General features: G+C 37.6%; 1 protein-coding gene across 1 annotated transcript in view; it reads left to right on the forward strand.

The window, feature by feature from the left end:
• px (MAP7 domain-containing protein plexus) overlaps positions 1–20804 on the forward strand; it is a 140604-nt gene extending 119800 nt beyond the window's left edge. Inside the window, exon 21 of the mRNA XM_085940085.1 lies at positions 17929–20804. Within this exon, the coding sequence (XP_085796211.1) occupies positions 17929–20804 (2876 nt within the window). The remainder of the gene's footprint in view (positions 1–17928) is intronic.
• The last annotated feature ends 437 nt before the right edge of the window (positions 20805–21241 follow it).

Below are 21241 nucleotides of genomic sequence, written 5' to 3' on the forward strand. Positions count from 1 at the left end.
CTGTGCTACCCGTTTGGCCTAGAGAGCTACAATATTTATGCCGAATTCCACTGAAAAAAAATGTTTTTTTGATTTACACCACGACCGACTGTAGTGGGTGTAGTCGTTCTTTTCGCCGAATGTTTATCGTCGATTTTCGGTTTTTTAATATTGAGGTTTCAAAATATTAATTGAAAATGGACAAAAAAATAATAATCTAATATAATCTAATCTAATCTATTATATCAAATAAAATAATGATCTAAAATAATATATTGCACAATTATATAATTTAAAATGTTCATGGCCATGAAGTATAATAGCGCCCTGTCAGCCCTCCCAAGCCATGACCTACACCACTCCGGAATTCGAGTGGACACCGAGAATTTTTTGACAGTTCCATTAGGGATTGGGTTTCTAAAAAAACCCGACATTAGGTAGTGTTTCGAAATTTTTGTGTTAGAAATTAAAATCTAAGATTTTTTTCTAAAAAGGGTGCTAAAGATTACAAATCATTTTTTTGACGGGTTTTTATTTGTCTAAGCCCAATGTATAGTTTATTGGCTTTCAATTTCCATGTTTAAAATCATTCTGATAATTTTCATGTTTGGGGGGTGCCAGGGCCCTTTGCCCCCCCCCCCCTGGGTGCGCCACTGACCAGTGTAGTAAAAAGTGCAAAGTTATAAAGCGTATACTCTATAATTAATTATTATGAAGTTATTGTGTGTTATTGTTAAGTGATTCATAAATTTATATATGTACCTAACCATAGCAAGGCAAGGGTTTTGAAAATAATGAATCCATTTTTGAAACCCATGTAGAAATGATAGTTCAGTGGCTCAATGCTAAAAGGTCCAATGTCAATTGACCAAAGTGAGCCACGGTTGGTTTTAAAATCGTCCATATTAATGTGTCTTAAAAGGTCAAGTCATTTTGAATCCTTAATAAAATAATTGTGTTGTAAAATGACCAATGTCGACATCAGTCCTTTTTACATGTAATACCTACATTTCTTTGTGGCAATCGATTTAAACCGTACAGGTACATAACATCGAGATTTTTGCATCATGTATTCCAGATCAAGACATTTAGTGGAATTATTAAGCAGACAGTGACGCCCCTTGACAAAATGCCGCCCCTAGGCAGTGCCAAAATGGTGTCCCATTTTTTTATACTAACAGTATTTTTTATCATCCATTCATGACTAAAATATCTAAGAAATGTGTTGTATAGATACATTACGTACTAACAAAATATATAGGTACTTACCACTAAATGCCATCTCTGCTTCAATAGACAATATTGCGAGTCCACGGTTTCATATTACATTTAAAAATACACCTGACAACTTCCAAAACTCGCGAGTGACTGGCAAAAATATTAGACGAATTTAACATTAGGTAAGTATGTACCTAACTATAATTCGAAAATCTGCACGTCGTGTCATTGCTGGTCATCAATGACGTAATATCCAAGAACAATAGAAGCAAACTAGACATCGCGAACCCGACAAAAAATACAGCTCTGTTAAACCTTGTATGTTAATTATTACCTACATTTTGTTTCCAAGCAGTGAGCTGGTTTTTTTTAAATGAAAAGATATGTACGTTATTACTAAGTTTAGGTAGCTATTTCTAGATATACCTAATGATTCTCCTCGATTTGCCGCCCTTCAAGTAACTGCCGCAACCAAGCGACGCTCAATCTGCCTACCCCCACAGGACGTCACTGAGCAGAGATGGCACGCTCATATCTTATAAATGTAATTGACAAAACTATTCAGGAAGTTAAGAAGTTAAGTCAGTAGTCAGCGATTCGTGTACTGGCCAAAACAGGAATATTTATATGGCAGTCATGATCCTGCAGTTTCTTCAAACCCATGAAATAAGTCAGGCCCTCATCATCAATCATAAATTCTTAGGGCCCGGCCACACACACATGGAAGCAGACAGTATTCATGCAGCTATTGAGAAGACGAAAAAGAAAACAACAGCTACAATTGATTTGCCGAAAGACTGCGCTAATCTTATACGAACTGTTCCTAGGAAGAAACTGATTGAAGTACCTAGGTACCTAGTAGAAATGGAACAAATTAATTTCTTAAATTTTCAAGCACTGCATTCAAAAGAATATGTCCACCGTAAGCAAAATACCATTGGCGAACCCGTTTCATGGCTCCGAAAAAAGTGGATACAGTCCCGAAAAAAACGATGCTGGTAATTTTTTTTATAAATACTCATTCAATGATGACGAGTCATTTAAGGTCCTGTATTTTATGACTATGAGGTCGCGTACGGGCCGTCACTGGCAGGCTAATATTCCATATCCTCTTCACAATAAACCTATTTCTCTGCCGGCTTTAAAAGTAAGAGACCTGCTGTCTCTTTTGCCCTTTATTCATCCAAGTAGTCGCCATTTCTACCAATCAATGGCCCTCAGGGGAAAGAAAATGTTCTGATTTTTTTCCTGACGATGATGAAGCTGGTAGAGATGAAAATGAAGATCAATGTAGTTTTGTTCAGTGTTAAAGTATAGTATCATTCTACGGTTCTACCCAATGACATATTAATAATGTCATTAGTTCTACCTACCTGATTTTTTATTTCATAATAATTTTAATATTAATTGTACCGCTTACCTAATAATCGTTTTTATAAATTCCCTAGTAAACCACCTTTACGACTTTAAAAAAAATATATGTCTGTTTGTCCCGTACGCGTTCCTATACCGTTCATCCGATTGCGATAAAACTTTGGTGAGTTGTTGTGTGCACACCCGCGAAGGTTTCTGAATTAGAAAAACCATCTTCTTCTTCTTCATTCTATCTTATTTTAATCGTATGGTTCCTATACCATTCATCCGATTGCGATGAAACTTTCGTCAGTTGTTGTGTGCACGCCCGTGAATGTTTCTGAATTAGTGCAACCATCTTCTTCTTCTTCTTCTTCTTCTATCCGTATGCGTTCCTATACCAAATTTGGAAAATCCATGCTTCTCACATGGACAGCTTTATGTGGCCTGCTCACGCGTTGGAAAATCTTCTGATTTATTATGGACCAGACGGAAAAACAAAACATATTCTGTATCCGAAAGCACTTCAATAAACAGAATTAAAGCACAAACACTTTCTTTCTTTGAGTGGCATTGCAACGCATGCCGGGTACACGCTAGTATTGTATAAAACTCACTTCTATGTTTAATTTTCTTTTCCAAATGGAATTTTAATTGACATTGGACCATTTAGTTTTATTTATATCCACTGTAGCTCAAAGTCCATGTCAATTATACCTTTTCAAAATTATAATACATACCTATATGATAGAAAAAGTGCTCTAAACTGATCTCAACATTGAAATGGAACACTTGACCATTAATGATAATAAATCATATAAGTACATAAATATTTTTTTTTGTTTATTTTCAACAAAATATTTTCAAAATCAGAAAAACTTTCAACTGCATTTTGCTCACAATTGATATTATGACATTGGACCTTTAAGTATTGAGCCACTGAATTATTAACACTATTAAATTGTCTTTTGTCATTATTGTAGAATCCACATCCCACAAAAAATACAAGAAACACGAAATTGTAGGGCATAATCGGCAGTGACGTCTCTAGGGCCTAGGCCATGGTTGGCCAACCCGCGGCCCACTGGGTGTCAACTTGTGGCCCGTGTAGCAATGAGAAAATAAAAATAATATCAAATGCTGCCGCTAGATGTGCTAATTTCGCAAATTAAGATTCGATATTGGCTCAAGATTTTAAAAAGCACCGTGTGCTTTTTGCTGCATTTGCAACGCCATTCTCCGTAGACGTGAATTTATTACCGGGAAATTTACAAATGGAACATTGTGAAATATGTTGCGATGAACATTCCATAATGTTGGCTTGGAAGAGTTTTACAAAACATGATACATAAAAAAATATGATAAAAAAATACAAACATGCTCTAATGATGACTTCGCTATTTGGAAACACTTACGCGTGTGAACAGCTTTTTAGTCGGATGAAGCATATCAAATCCCGAGTGAGAACAAGAATCACTGATGCGCATTTGGAAAACTGTTTACGTGTAGGCACAACCTCACTCGATATCAATATCGATGCACTTAGTTCTGCCACACAAAATCAAACTTATCACTAAAATTTAATATTGTGACAAATTCACATTTTTTTCAATAATTGTAAGTTTATCTTTGATTTAAAAAAAAAATCTTTTTAATGTTTTCAGATAAGTACTTTATTAATTAATAAAGTTGAAATTGTAAATTATCAATAATAATTCTCAAATTGCAAGCTTCGTATTTTTCCGCTAGGTTCTCTGTTGGCATATACGATCCCCCTTAATATAATATATATTTCTTTTTTGTTTTGTGTAATAAAAAAATCGGTTGTGCGGCCCGGTAGGAAATCTCATTTTTAGAATCTGGCCCGACTGCTGAAAAGGTTGGCCACCCATGGCCTAGGCAAAGCGCCGCTCTAAAGCAGAGTTATAATGCCGCCTCTACTTCGCTCTACTACCTACCCTCTCTCAAAGAGAGTACTACGCTCTCTTTAAATTTTACTTATATAAAATTTAATAATTTCTTTTAGTTCAGCAATGAAATGTAAACTAAAGACTAAATCTACCTAAGTATATCTGATAAATAAAATATTAAAAAAAAACATTTTTTAAGTAAGTAGGTTAAGGCAAGTAGGATTTCAAAATTTTATTTACAGAACAAAATCTCTAAAGACGCGCCCAGCGCGTAACAATTAAGGTTGTCATTCGATATAATTAGCATATTATTTAAATGTGGTAATTAAAAAGTAATTATCTTGTCAGCAGTCAATGTGTTTTAATCTCGCTGTGTATATAAAGTAAGGCCAGTCCATTTAATCTTGACTACGTCATGGTATTTCACCTTATGTATGTCACCATGTACACCTTATATATTAATGTTTGTTTTATGTATATTTTATGTATGTTTTTAAAAGGCGTAAGGTTAAAAATGATCTTTCACTGATGCATGTTGTGACGGGAAGTGTTTCACATATTTTAAAAGATGTTGGAGTAAATCATTTCGTCGCATTTTGATATGGCATCAACAGCATTTTTGCATGGAGTGACTGCATTTGATTTATCGAACTTTTCATACCATAATTTCAATTCGGCATTTAAAATTGCAAGATTTGTATAAGGCTTATCACGGTCATAAAATTCGCACAGCTCACGAAATTCTTGCAATGCACTTTCGGTTGGAGCAATTTTTCCGTTTGGTAGAAGAGTAAAGTTATAAACTGCTTCAGTACTTCGCGATGTCGTATGAAACGTTCATTGAGCTGATTTAATATTTGTTCAATAAATGGAACAAAGATAGTTCTTCTGAGATACTCTTCTACTGAATCAGCTGGAACATTACACCACAATGTTTGTTTCGATGTAGTTCGCCGCTTTTTTTATTTCAACATTAAAGTTATTGGATTTTGCACACGCTTCATCGCAATTGCCAAATTCAAACTGTGTGATGCACAATGAACATATAAAACTTGTGAATATATGGCGGATATATGAGATTGGACACCATTAAACTTCCCGCTCATTGGTATGGCACCGCCGTAACCTTATCCATGTAAATATGACAAATCGATTCCATAATTATGGAAACTTTCCAATATTTTGTCAGATAAGCTTTCTCCTGTGGTGCTTGTTACAGGAATAAATTGAATGAATTGTTCACAAATTTTGTTATTATTTTCATCTATCTAATACACAAAGAAAATTGTTGCGTTGTCGAAATGTCACAAGTTTCGTCGGCAAGGATTGAAAAACATTTTTATTAAATTTGACGCATAGTGGCGGTAACCGTTGAGCGTGTCATCAGCGACTGGCGGATTGGAAGTGACTAACAGCAACTATGCTGGACATGTGCGCCTAGCATGCTAAACCATTACTGAAATAATATCGGCTGTGCTACCCGCTTGATCTAGAGCAGTGCTCCGCAACCGGTGTGCCGTGAGACGATGCTAGGTGTGCCGCGGATCATTGCTTAAAAACAAACACAAATATTTTTTATAGATATTATACAATAGGTACTTAATAGCCAAATTTGCGTACATTGCTGGTAATGCACTAAGTAGTACCTGCATGAACTTAACAAACCAATGCAAGGTCAGAATGAAAATATATTGACGTGATCTGATAAATTAGAAGGAGTTAAGACAAGGATCTCGACAAATGTTCAAAAGGACCTACCAGACCACCAATGAAAACAAGCAATTAATATTGGATCCGTCTCAAAAACATTTAACTTTGATTCAAATGAAATTTCATCATTACTTTCATACAATCAATACGACTGGATTCGAAACCCTTTTGCAACCAATGCCGAAAATTCTATAGAAGCGCTTATGCATTTTCTTGATTTTGGTTAATAAAGAATATCCTCGTATTTATGACAAGGCTATCGCAGTTCAGCTCCCATTTTCTACGACATATCTAGGTGAGCAAAGTTTTTCAACTCAAGTTATAATTGAACATAATAAACAGTCTTGCTTGAAGGGTCTTGACCAAGAATATCGGGTTGCTCTTTTAAATATCAAGTTAAAATATATAAAGCTTTTACGTTCATTGAAACAAGCTCAGGTATCATATTAATTAGTTATTTTATTGATAATATAAATACATGGGAATATGTACATTAAATTGTTCTTCATCGTGTGTTATATATATTTAATTATTTATCAAATAAGTATGCACTTAATGTAATTTTGGTGCATGTCCCCCCAAAGTGGGGGGCTCTAGCCTGGGGGCCCAGGCACAGGGGGGCGGCGTGGCAGGTCAAGCAGATAAGTGAGATAAACACGAATCACAAATTTACTCTAATAGCAAAAAAAAAATCGCTTGCGGAGCTATTTTACTTCGCTGGCATTAATATTTTAAAACATACGATTGTGGGATAAAATTTATTATTATTGTGTCAATACTCGACAAATAATTATTTTTAACCCGACAACCAACCGTAATTCAAACGGATGTATTAATATATACAAAAAATCGCTAAACATAGAATCAATACGATTAATTTTACGTCGAACACCATAACACCATTAACGCTAAAAAAACGCTAGTTTAAAGTATCACACTGTCTTTAACCTTAGCGATAGGTAGGGGGGGGCAGCCAAAGGTTCTGGCCTGGGGTCCCCCTTGAGGACGTGGGGTCCATGTTTTGATGTATATATATATATATATATATATTTACGTGTGGTGTGCCGTGGGTGAGAAAAAGTTGCGGAGCACTGGTCTAGAGCAGTGGTTCTTAACCTATTCGAAGTCACGGTGCACTTTTGATCATAAGAAAAAAAAGCGGTGCACCAAAATCAAACGGTCAGAAAACAAAGCAAAATATGCGGACATAACTTTTATTACAGATTACATAGCAGTCAAAAAAAATATTAAAGAAAAGATAATATATACATATATGGAAACACTGTAACTAAAATTATCCTCAATAAAATGGAATTTATTTGATGTGAAAGTCAATAAAATTAATGTGATACCTGAGCTTGTCGGATTTTGCAGATTTCAGAATGATTAGGCCTTCAATTATTCATCTAAAATTATAAGACTTTCTTTTTTTAGTTCTTATATTAGTTATTGTTGAGAAACCGAGGACAAATATGATGTTGAAAACTAAAGCAAGATTTTCAGTGCCCTCGTGTAGAGTCCTGGATATTCAAATCCAAAGTTCCTCCATAGTTATTTCAGAAAAATTATTTAGTACGATGCGTTGACAAGGTGACCAATTCTTCATCTTCTCTTGGTACGACAATTCAAAACTCGATGTATCAATCGTAGCAAATGGATTTCGTATTCAGCTATAATTTTCTATATTTAAAGAAGAAAATAATATGCAATCTTTTCTTTCAATAAACTGAAATGTTCTGTTATAGTGGGAATAATTCCCACGGCAATGTTTTCGTTCAGTGAAGGAAACATTTATCTACTTTATTTTTCCATATTATTCGATTTTTCCAAAAAGTTATTTTTTTCGAAATTCAATTTGTCAGTAGATTTAAAAAAAATCGTCTTTTCCTTGAATGCTTGTGTTAATGTTATTTAAGTAGGTACTTAATTAAAAGTATCTGGTAAATATGCCATTTTAGCACACCAATCGTCACCATTCTGAAAACGTTTTTCAAAATCATCCATATTTTGTTATCCATCCTTAATTTTGGAAAAAATATTAACAATTCATTCTTAAGTTCTATGAATTGGCATAAAATTTTCCCGACCATGTCCGATCCTAATAGGATCATATGGGCCTACACAGAGTAGAGGTTTGTATTAACAGATTTTTTTACGAGAAATGGATGTCAGCCACTTGCTCAACCTAATAGGTCCATACCCTGACTTACACACATATTGAAAAACAATATGTGTGCTTGCCAGTCCCAGTATTCGAACCTGGGACCCACGGCATGATAGTCCAACCCCTAGATAACCATCTCACTTCAGTGTGAAAAAGCACCTAACTTGTACTTAGCTTCCACAGAAATGAAAAGTTTTTTAAAAATGCCTGTTTTTAAAGGTCTGGATTTGATGAAATTTCCCATATTTACAACTTGGTCTAGTGCAGGTTTTAGTGCTGCGGTATTGTTTTCAAAACTATAGATTGCCTGTGTAAAAAAAACAGTGCGTAGATATAATATTAGGGTTTCTTGCCTTTGCGAGGGAAAAAATCCTTTAAATGAGCTTACCATTGATGGAGCACCATCCATACAAATTCCTCCATGATATTTTAAATTGTTCTAAATATGAAGAAATAGAATCAAAAACATCTTATCATGTCGTACGCTCGGTGAGTTCTTTGCAGCACAGATATTGATTCACTATTTTGTTTTCATTTATGAAACGAAAACCTGTGAGGCCAACGGAAGATGCGTGCGATCGATTCGGCAACATCGAAATCACATTAGATCTTTCATCGGCTTTCATAATTTCACGAAGGACTTTTTCGGTTTTCACTATTTCGCGGATTTTTCTGCTTTTATCATTATTTTCGCGTGCACTTGCAACAAGCCAGCGGTGCACCGTTAAGAACCACTGGTCTAGAGCTACAATATTTATGCCGAATTCCACTGAAAAAATGTTTTTTTAATTTACACCACCACCGACTGTAGTGGGCATGGCCCCCACATCATGAATAGGCCAGGATGTTTGGCGGGCCCACTTATTTATCACCAGGGTTAAGGGCAATGCGATGCTCTACACTAGTGTTCCCAAATTGTATTCCGTGGATTTATCTATATTTTTAAATAATCCCCTTGAATTATTGATTTGTCGGACCTCATATCATATTATCGATCGTTATCATACTATGAACCACTGGTCGCGACCCCCTCTTGTGGTAGCCAAGTAGCATTCGACCCTTCGATATTGGATAAAATAACCATTTTTATTTTTCTATAAACACTAAAAATAATTGTAATATAAAATGATACACGTGAATTATAATGTAGTCACGTATATTATATTTTCATCATACTACATATTATATTTTATGTTAATTTTGATGAAGTAGTATAGCGCCACATGCGATTTTTTTATACTATAACAAATTTCTGGTGTGTGTTTATCTCACAATTGGACGAGCCGCCACGCCGGACCCACTTAAGCCCGGGCCCCCAGGCTGTAGTCCTGTCAGCCCATGGTGGCCATGTCAGCCATGGGCCATGGTGGTGGGTGTAGTCGTTCTTTTCGCCGATTTTTTATCATCGATTTTGGATTTTTCCAAAAAAGTTCCAAAATATTTATTGAAAATGGCAAAAAAGTATTATTGTATTTAACTTATACACAAACCTACCCAACAGAACACAGCCTAATTTTAAGTTTATCGGACTTTTGTCTATTGCACTTGGTGTACACCACTACGGAATTTGGGGGGACACCGAGAATTTTTTGACATTTCCATTAGAGATTGGGTTTCTAAAAAACCCGACATTAGTGTTTCGAAATTTTTCTGTTGGAAATTAAAATCTACGATTTTTTTTCTAAAGAGCTGGTGAATTTGAAATCATTTTTGTGCCGTGTTTTTATTTGTCTCTATTGGCTTTCAATTTCAATGTTTTTGGGGGGTGCCAGGGTCCCTTGCCCCAATCTAGCCCCAATTTGACACTTCAATCCGTGTTTCCGCGGCATTTTTGGTAAATAATCGGTAGGCGTCCCTGACTTTTTTCATTAAGTTTTCGTGTTATTTTCTGATCTATAAAAACAACCCTTTTACTAGCTTTGCATAATTATGTGAAAACTCCTAAGCGTTTTTTTGCCAAAAAATCATCGATTTAGTTCATTTTTATAAATAATTCCATACAATATGTTTTAAAAATTTGAAACGTATAATTAAATTAAATTTCAAATATTATTGGTGTTTATTTCATAAAATGCTTCACGAGCGACAATTTCACGAGAAAAGTAGCCAACATGAATTTATATTCTTTAAAATCACATGACGCACCACTGGAATTTTAGCACTGTTATTTTAGCAAAGTGAGTGTCAAAATCAACTCTGTTCATAAAAGTGAGATTCAGAATCTACTCTATTCGACAATGAGTTTCAAAACCCATTCTGCACAGTATTTAAACGATTATATTTTGTGTTACAAGTTATCTGCATACAAATTAAAAAGTTATGTAGGGGTCGTCGATGTGAGGGCCAATGGTATTGTGACGAGGAGAGATGAGAAGTCGTTGTCGTGATTATGAAGGGTGCGAGTTTATCTAAATTGCATAAGTACAGGTGTACAATTGTTACAATAATGCGAATCACAGCACAGAGCGATGTGCTTCGGTCGAAAACTTACAATCGAATAATTCTCTTTTTATCAATCATGACGTAGGTACTGATTATTATTTTATCAACTTATAATTATGTAATAATTAGGCTATTAACTAACTAAGTGAGAACAGATGTACAAAGATTATTGTCGCGGTCATTGATTTACAAAGTTAGCTATGACTCGATACCTACATGGAAATGCCTATTAAATCAATTTGTAATATGTAATATCGCCATATAACTCCCCTAGCAGTAATTACAAAGTAATTACGTTCTATTGTTATATGATTGCAGATTTATGATGGCCTAAATTAGTTACAATTGTTTAGAGCTTAATTAAAACAAAATAATAATACAATGACTAAAAATATTATTTAATTTAAACACTTGTTTTATTAATATTTCGTAGCACTTTTGAATATGCAATTTTGGTGTGGTTTTCAGCAGTCTAGCTAGACGGTCAGGAAAGCGTACACGTCTGCCTCATGTCTGCCTGTACGTGTGACGTAATCGTGCTGGCTGATGTTGTCTGGTGCTGGATCATTCAGTGCCGGTTTCTCCTTTGATGAGTTGTCATCCTCCTCTGCCATTATGTATGCAGGTTTGAGGCGGTCTACAGTGACTGTGGTGTCCTTGCCTCGTACTTGAATGACGTAGGTCCGGGTATTCCAGCTGATAACTTCGCGTGGGCCAGTGTAATATGGCGACTGCAAAGGTCCTTTGACCGTGTCATCTCGGAGTAGTACATGCGAGGTCCTATCCAAATCCTTGAACATGAATGAGTGCTTCCCACCGTGGTGCGATGTTTTGGCGGGTTGCAACTCATAAAAATGTTGTCGGAAATATTTGACGAAATTGGCTGGTTCGCAGTCGTTGGGTTGCTTTGACCATAAGAATTCGCCCGGTAACCGTGGAGGTTTGCCATAGACCAGCTCGGCTGAGGTAGTTTTGAGATCTTCTCGCCAAGCTGCCCTGATTCCCATCAAGACTGTGGGTAGTGTCTCTGTCCAACGCGTGTTTTGATGGCATTTGATAGCTGCTTTCATTTGACGATGTAATCTCTCAACCATGCCATTTGCTGCGGGATGGTAGGCGGTGGTGTGAATGTGAGTTGTACCTGCCAGACGATTTAGTTGTCTGAACAGCTGTGACTCAAACTGTCTTCCTTGGTCCGTGGTGATTCAGACTGGAGTTCCAAACCGCGTGATCCATCCGGAGTAAAATGATCGTGCCACAGTCTCTGCTTCTTGGTCTTTCAACGGGAAGGCTTCTGGCCATCTAGTAAAGCGGTCTACAAATGTTAAGCAGAATCAATATCCCTCCGACGGTGGTAGGATGACAATGTTGATTTGGACGTGCTCAAATCGAGTTGACGGTGGCACAAACGCGCCTAATGGTGCTGAGACATGGCGTGTAACTTTATTTTTCTGACATTGAATGCAACTGCGAGCCCATCGCTTGCAGTCCTTTTCAGGTTGTGAAAGTCGGTGTATTGCGTTGAATGCAGCTTCACGGAACGGCTTGGTGATGAAGGGTCTTGCGAATGCAGTAGACACGTCACAAAAGATAGATACGTTAACTTCCGGAATCTGCACCTATTTCAGTTGTAAGGAGGATCCATCGCGTAGGAATATCTTCAGCTCTTCATCTTTTTGTTGATCAGCTGCCAGGCTTGCGTAATCGAGTGGATTTTTGGCAAACGCTTCCACTCTAGAAAGAGCGTCAGCAACAACGCTGTCCTTGCCAGAGATGTGACGGATGTCGGTGGAAAATTGTCGGATGAAGTCTAAATGCCGAAACTGTCGTGGAGAACACTTCTCGGCTTTCTGCCTGAAAGCAAAAGTGATGGGCTTGTGGTTCGTGTATATGACGAATCAGTGGCGCACCCAGGGGGGGAGCCAAGGGGCCCTGGCACCCCCCAAAAATGAAAATTATCAGAATGATCTTAAATCCCATAGACAGCCAATAAACTATACCTTGGGCTTAGACAAATAAAAACACGGCAAAAAAATGATTTGTAATAATTCTCCAGCACCCTTTTTAGAAAAATTTCTTAGATTTTAATTTCTGATACAAAAATTTCGAAACACTAATGTCAGGTTTTTTTAGAAACACAATCCCTAATGGAACTGTCAAATAATTCTCGGTGTTAACCCGAATTCCGGAGTGGTGTAGGTCATGGCTGGGGAGGGCTGACAGAGCTCTAGCCTAAGGGCCCGGGCTGTGGGGGGCCCGGCGTGTCGGGTTGACCAGATAAGTGAGATAAACACACATCATAAATTAGCTTTATTAGTAAAAAAAGTCGCCTGCGGCGCTATTATACTTCATAGCCATGAAAATTTTCAATTACTTATATAATTGTGCAATATATTTTTTGATTATTATGTGTCGATACTCGACAGCTCCATTATTAAAGTAGATGTATTAAAAATCGCCAATAATTCACTGTATAAGTACCCTTAATTTGAACTAAAACACAATTTGAAGAACGTTAATGTAGTTTTTCACACTATCTTTAATCTTAGCGGTAGGTAGGGGGCCCGCAAAATATCGTAGCCTGAGAGCCCATTTCAGGATGTAGGGACCATGGTGTAGGTACACCGAGTGCAATAGATAAAAGACCGATAAACGAGAAATTAGGCTGTGAAGAAGAAAAAGATCGTATGGACTAATTCACATTCTCCTCCTTGGCCCCCCCCAATATTAAATCCTGGGTGCGCCACGGTGACGAATGATCGGGCTTCTATCATGTGTCGGAAATACTTGACTGCAATGTAGATCGCTAGAAATTCACGGTCGTAAGCTTCATACTTCTGCTCGGCTGGGCTGAGTTTCTTGGAGAAAAACGCAAGTGGTTCCCATTGATAGTCGACCAATTGGTGGAGTGCTGCGCCAACAGCGGTGTCTGAGGCGTCACTGATGATTGCTAGCGGTGCATCATTTTTTGGATGAGCTAGCAGTGTTGCGTCAGCCAAACTTTTCTTGCATGCTTCAAATGCTCTGATAGTCTCGGGAGTCCATGGAATATGCTGCTTGCCTTTCATGTTTCCCTGGAGAAGTGTGTGCAGAGGTGCTTGAGTACCTGCAGCATTGGGTATGAACCTTCTATAGAAGTTCAAAATACCCAAAAACCGGCGTAGGCCCTTGATATTCTCTGGGCGGCTGTACTCCCGAATGGCTTCTACCTTTTCGGGTAGTGGACAGACGCCATCCGAAGATACGAGGTATCCGAGGAACTTGACCGTTGAGTTGCCGAAGTCGCATTTCCTCGAGTTTACCACGACTCCGTACTCCTGCAAACGTGTAAAGAGCGTTTGCAGGTGTTGGAGGTGTTCCTCTTCTGAGTTTGAAGCGATCAAGATGTCATCGATGTAGGCATAGCAGAAGTCCATGCCTTGTAGTAGGTACTTCATCGATGAATCTTTGGGAGGTTCGCGCCGCGTTACCGCGAGACCAAACGACATATATGGAAACTCGAAGAGGCCAAAAGATGTCGTAATGGCAGCCTTCGGTATGTCTTCTTCGGCGACTGGGATTTGATTGTATGCTCGGACCAGGTCGATGGTGGAGAATACCTACCTCCCGCGGAGAGCTTGGGCAAAATCTTGGATGTGACGTACCGGATACCGATCTGGTATGGATCTGGCGTTCAGACCTCGGTAGTCACCACACGGACGCCATTGTTCGTTCGATTTGGCGACCAGGTGTAACGGCGATGCCCAACTGCTACCTGATGGTCGAGCGATCCAAAGTCTCATCATATCTTGAAACTCCCTCTTCGCAATCTGTAGTTTGTCCGGAGCGAGTCACCTTGGGCGCGCAGCTACTGGTGGTCCCGGTGTTGTATTGATATGATGTTTCGTTGTGTGATGCGGCGTTTTGACTGTGCCATCGGGACGTGTGATATCTGGAAACTGTTGCAACAGGTCATGATACGCAGACCTGCCTGAAACGGTTTTGATCGACAGGACCTCTCCCGTACTGCGGTTTCCGGAAGTGGTGAGATGAGTGGTTTGGTCTAACAGACGTTTATTCTTGGCATCGACTAACAATCCAAAATGGATTAAAAAATCAATTCCAGTGATGGGCTTATTAACATCGGCAATGACGAACCTCCATGTGAAGTCTCGTCGTAGGCCCAAGTTTAATGTCAACGGAAGGTTCCCGTATGTAGCGATTACTGTATCGTTCGCCGCTGACAGCTCGTATGTCGTTTTTGTTAGACGTCCCGGAATCTTAGAACGTGGGTACACACAAAGATCGGCGCCTGTGTCGACTAGAAACTGTATTTTCGTGTTGCGATCAGTGACAAATAGGCGGCTTGGCATTGGGCTGTATTCGCTGGCCGCTATCAGTGATTGCCCGGAGCGTTTCCCTCTTGATGGCTGCAGGGTTGTCTGCACTTCTGTACGGCTGGTCCGAACATATGGTACTACCAGCATTTGCCTTGGGTAACTTCTCTGTTGCGACTGGATAAACGTCCACTTGTACGGCTATTGAATCGCCGGCCATGGTTCTTTGCTCGTGGGCGTGAGTCGCGGCTGTGGATGCCGGCGATTTCATCTTGGATGCTTGTCATTTGCTCCTGCAATGACAATGCGAGTTTCCGCATCCTGGTCTCAATCAGTTCTTCCATAAGTTCGCTGTTACTGGTTGCGGCGGGGCTGTGGGTGTCGTCGTATCCTCTCAGCATTGTCTTGAATATGTTGAATTTGCGGTTGCGTGGAACGTCGGGTTCACCACTGTAGGGGTCGTCGATATGAGGGCCAATGATATTGTGACGAGGAGAGCGGAGAAGTCGTTGTCGTGATTATGAAGGGTGTGAGTTTATTTAAATTGCATAAGTACAGGTGTACAATTGTTACAATAATGCGAATCACAGCACGGAGCGATGTGCTTCAGTCGAAAACTTACAATCGAATAATTCTCTTTTTATCAATCATGACGTAGGTACTGATTATTATTTTATCAACTTATAATTATGTAATAATTAGGCTATTAACTAACTAAGTGAGAACAGATATACAAAGATTATTGTCGCGGTCATTGATTTACAAAGTTAGCTATGACTTGATACCTACATGGAAATGCCTATTAAATCAATTTGTAATATGTAATATCGCCATAGTTAGGTATATCACATTTGAAGCAGCGCTCGAAATGGACCGGAACGCACCGGAGCGCAGCTCCTGTTTGTGAATTCCTCAAGATTATCGCTCCGTCTCGTGGAAAAATGAAAAATTGCATCATTTACATATTTAAAAGTTTATACGAAACTGAAAACTTACCTCAATTTTCATCTACCTTGCCGACAACATTATGCCCAAATCTTGCATGCCACAAAACTGTGCCATCAAAGCATCTAATCTTGGTAGGTATATAACAAAAAATCTACTAAGTACTAGGGACACTCTTTTTATATAATCTTACATAAATATTTTAATATTTTCGGAAAATTATAGAGCGCTCCGGTTCGTAAAATTGCCCATTTCGAACGCTGATTTGAAGACAGTTACAAAAAAAGACTACTTCTAATGCTTCATATTTATGCACAAACGTTTTTCGTGATTTACTCGAAACTTGAAAAACCTTCCAGATTGCTTTTTGAAACACGATGAACTTATTTTTTTGGTAATTTTGATTTCCAAAGCTCCAATTTTTTATAAATACCTAATGCTTCACTTTGTCTTTTTAAATCAGTCAATGCTTTGGTGGTCCTTGCATTGATTTATTCACTCATTTTTTTGAAAATTTTCAACCAAATAGATAAGTTTAACAACAAAGTTACCGTTCCTAAACAAATTTGCCTCAAATTTCAATGCTATGATTTGACCCTTTTATATCATTTTTTCACGAGATAGCCAGCGCGCTTCACAATAATTTATAGAAGTGGGGTATAATAATAATAATTAATTAGTCTCCATATTTTCAGACAGGTTTGCAAACAACCTTTTATAGGACTGTTTTTAAGTAGTTTATAACTAGCGGCCATTTTATAAACTATGCACTTGCAAACTGCAAATCTGGCTACATTTGTGTTAAACTTTTCGCGTCTCCCTTTGCAACACTTCGCGTTTCTCCAGAGAGGCGCGCCTCTAGTTTGGAAATCGCTGAATTAGATAGATAATAACATACATAATATTATATTATTGTAATATTACAAGATAATGTATTTTTTTTAATCACCTCAATAATATTATGAAAAACTAATGGATATTAATAATTTTAGTGGTGTATTGTACATATTTCAGTCTATGGTTTATGTTAGTGGTCGATTAAGTTTGTCGTCTATGGCAGGTGCCAAAGAGCAGTGTTGCCATATCTACTGAAATTTTGGTCAGTAAAAGAAGAAATTATGATATTTGTGATGAATAAAAGTCACTTTTTACATGATTTTTTGAAAGACTGTGTGTGATTATGTCAATATGTACGCTTTCACTAAACACAATAGTTGAATTTTATACATTTTTGTCAATCTACTGATATTTTGAGGAAAAAAATCGAAAAATCTACTGAATTTTGAAAATTTTAGTTGGCAACACTGCCAAAGAGATTCCTACCCATAGATAAGATTTCCTACCTCTTTGTCTGTTATACCTGTATGGCGGGGTTTAGTGGTGTTCAAAGATATTTTGACATATGCTTGGGATACAGTGCATTCTCGAGAAATAAAATATATCCATAGGTCGGTAACTATTTCCTTGACAATAGCATTATATTTAGGATTGTGGTGTATTATTATCAAATAAGAATCATGTTGTAACATTTACAAGAACATAGCATCAAACTAAAATCAATGTCTGTTAAAACACTTGTACAATTTTATTTAATTTTTCCCAATTATTCTCCTTTATTTTATTTATTGGTATCAGGATATTGAGCATTATGAAGACTATTTTTATTTAAGAAGCATTTGCGTTGATCATAATGGATTTTCATGTACAATTCAATACCACTTAGAAGTTTATTTAATTTGCAAATAAATCACAGAGTAACAATATATTACATTAGTCTTAATTTATTGGTAAATTTAATATACATCTATGTTAGGTACCTACATTTTCATACAAAAACATAAATAGTTGTAGAATAATAGTAGAAATGTATACTTCCTGTTGATTGTTACAGTTGTGGAAAAATCCATAGATTCTGTTTGCCAAGAGGGAGCTCCACTTCAAGAATCTTCTACCACATTTCCTATCTCCCAGAACCAGCCGTTTCACCAAGTAACGCAGATAAAAGACACTGCCGTATTACACCAAAAGGAATCCTCACCAAACGAGTCGGCAGCACACACTTACACATCAAACGAACTCGATTTGATCAATCACCAGCAGAATATCTACAGAAGTCTACCGTCAATAAATCTAATCTCTCCGTCGTCGATTCCTAGTCCTTCGGTATCAGCGAAGCAGTCGATTTTAAAAAATGAAGGTCCTTTCCAGCCGTACGGTTCGTATTTGTATTCAATACCAGGATTTTCAGCGTTTCAGCCATTGCAATATACTCCCGTTCCGACAAATAATCCAACAATTAATACAAATGTCAAACTCGGATGCAGCTCTAATACCAATTACCCCATCATGTCATCCATGCAGAATGTAGCACAGAGTGAAGTGCAATCGTTGCCTGCTGATAAAAATACTGTGTCAAATGAAAGTTTTGACGTTAAGATTATAGACAGTGCTCATAGTAATGTTATGGAAAATGTTCCCGTTCTTCAAGACAAGGGACCGGTGATAATGGAAACTGATTTTGAAGAACAATTTTTAACCGAAATCGTTCCTCAAACTAAACCGATTAAGCCGATGTTATTTCCTGATATCCAGAATAAGAAAACTGTTCAATTTATGCCTCAGTTGATATTGCCAACTGAAGACAGATTAGATATCCAAATAAAAAAAACCATCTGTCAAGGAGTAAATGACGATAGGTTTAGCTTAAAAACGAGCATACCTATTAGTAAAATAGATATGAGGAGTATCACATCTCATACCGACACAGTTTTTTCTCCAGGTTTTATAAGAGGTTTGCCCGCTTCAAAGGCCTTCGGACCGGTCAGTGATACGTTTGAAACGAAAATCCTGGACGAGACGGCGTTAAAAGAACCAGAGATTGAAATTAATGAGAAAGCTGTTCCTGAATTTCAATCTATTGTAAATGAAAGTAAACCTAAGCAGCAGGTTTTTCTACATAGCTCTTCACCGGAGATGGTCGCAGGTAAGGTCAAATTAATTATTGATAATGATTCTAAAATAAACACAAACATTATACCCCCGATGGGTTTGTATATTACTGAAAAAACCATTAAAGAAAATGACATCCTGCCTCAAGGGATCGAAGGACAAAATATACCATCTAGTAGTACATTATTCAACGTCACTTCTGGCACGGATGAGGTGGTGAAATCAAAAGTATCGATTGGATGTAATATGCTTCCGGAGATTCCGAGTTCCGGAATAATTAACAGGCCTTCGGCGGTTAATAGACCTGCGATAGAAAATTTTCCCATCGACGGATTGAAGAGTAATAATAAAATTAACGAACCGGAACAGAAGAAGAAGTACGTCTTTGTCCCGGCTACAAATGTCAACAATCCAAAACTTATGTTAGCTATCTCGCAAAAACCTTCCAACCCCAATTCAATATTAGTGACGAAAGGTAAATTGCAAGAGGAAAGATTGCCGTCGAGATTGCAAACTACTATTAAAAAGCCAAAAGATAATTTACTTTTAACCGACGCTGTTCCTGAACATAATAGTAAAGTAGTCGCACTAAAACGGCTCCATCAGGATAACGGTGACGAGAATGACTTCGAAAACTTGATCACAGAAAATCAAATCTACGGAAATAAGATTGTTATTAAAGAAAAGGCCTCCGGGCCTGAGACAGTTTTACCAACAAAAAAAACAAAAGTCAACGAAGGTAATCCTGATCTAGATTTACAGACAGGAAATTTTATGGTTCAACCGAATATTTTATATGTGGGTAATTTACAACTTCAGCCAAGTTCTTCAAATTTTGTAGTGTTAGGAAATAAACCAATCTATTCGCAACTTTCAAACGAGGACCAAAAGTTTATAATGAAAGCCGATACGAATGATAATAATACCGCGATGACAGGTCCAAGTCCTGATGTAAATCAGCAGGCGGACTTGCAAAATAAACTTATGGCGGGGCAGACATTTCGAACGGTGAATCCAATAACTCATACAGTTTCATATATGAAGACAAACAGCGTAATTGAGCCGGTAAAACAGAACAATGTTTTGCAAAACTTGTTGAATAAACCGAATTTGAAGATGACCGAAGGGCAGGTTCATCAGAAAATAGTGGGACAGCGAGTGGTTGGCCAACTGGTCAATAACCAAATAGTCTATCAGGTTCCTATGATAATCGACAGGGACGGAGCCGTCAATAGAACTGTCAACGTGATGAAACCCGGTTATTTGAATAGCGAACTGGCAATGCTTTTGTCAAAACAGCCGAATCTTCAGACCGAAGAGTGGAGGAACAATACAACGAGACTGATGCAGGCTATGGATCGTAAAGAACCAGATAAACCTAAAAATCTAGATAAGAATGAAGCGACGCAGAACCGCTTCAAAACGTATGTTATGAATGTGAAACCGGATTCTCCCGTCGAAGAAGTTATTAGCTCGTTAGACTTAGCCGAGAAGCGGAGAAGAATAAAAAGGAAAAAGAAGTTTCTCTTGCTGGATTTAAAGAATCATTCCAAAAGTGTTCCTAAACCGGTTGATAGTTATAATAATAAAAATAAGTTAGTGTATAATAGATGCTCCGGTTCTCACAGCCGTGAGGAGTGTGAGGAAAATGACACGCAGTCTGAAGAAGAAGACATTTTCTCCAAGTCAAATCTATTCATTACCAACGGACCCACGTTGCCTTTGGATTCAAGCGGCGAAAAGATGGACTTTTTAAACATGTTTGATCTGACAACTAAAGTTGGAAAAAATGGCAAGTTTATTACGCACGATTATTAAGTTGTCAATTTTTAAAAGCATTTCAAATTAAATTTTGTTTATATGTTATGATGCCTAGAGGACGGTTGTGCAGTCTGTCATGAACCTGCACGGTCTGTAGCGCAAGCTTAACTAAATAACTTGTTTATGTATGCAGTGACGTCCCTAAACAAAATACCGCCCCTAGGCAGTACTAAAATGCCGCCCCATTTTTATACAGTATTTTGTTTCATCCTTTCATGACACCAATATCGAAGAATTACCAACAAAATACATAGGACCACTAAAACATACAAAGTTAAATTTATCCCCAAAAGTGGGGATTTTTTGATGTTGGAAATATAGTGGCTTCTTACATGCATTTTTGCGATACATTAATTTACTCTGTCTTGAGGAATTAAGGGCGATCCGTGTCGCTTTTCTTCTTTAAGCCCATATTCCATTGGCAGATTGCGTCT

Source organism: Rhyacophila brunnea, unplaced genomic scaffold, assembly GCF_057557595.1.
Source record: "Rhyacophila brunnea isolate RB1 unplaced genomic scaffold, BYU_Rbru_1.0 scaffold_12, whole genome shotgun sequence".
Taxonomy (NCBI): Eukaryota; Metazoa; Arthropoda; class Insecta; order Trichoptera; family Rhyacophilidae; genus Rhyacophila; species Rhyacophila brunnea.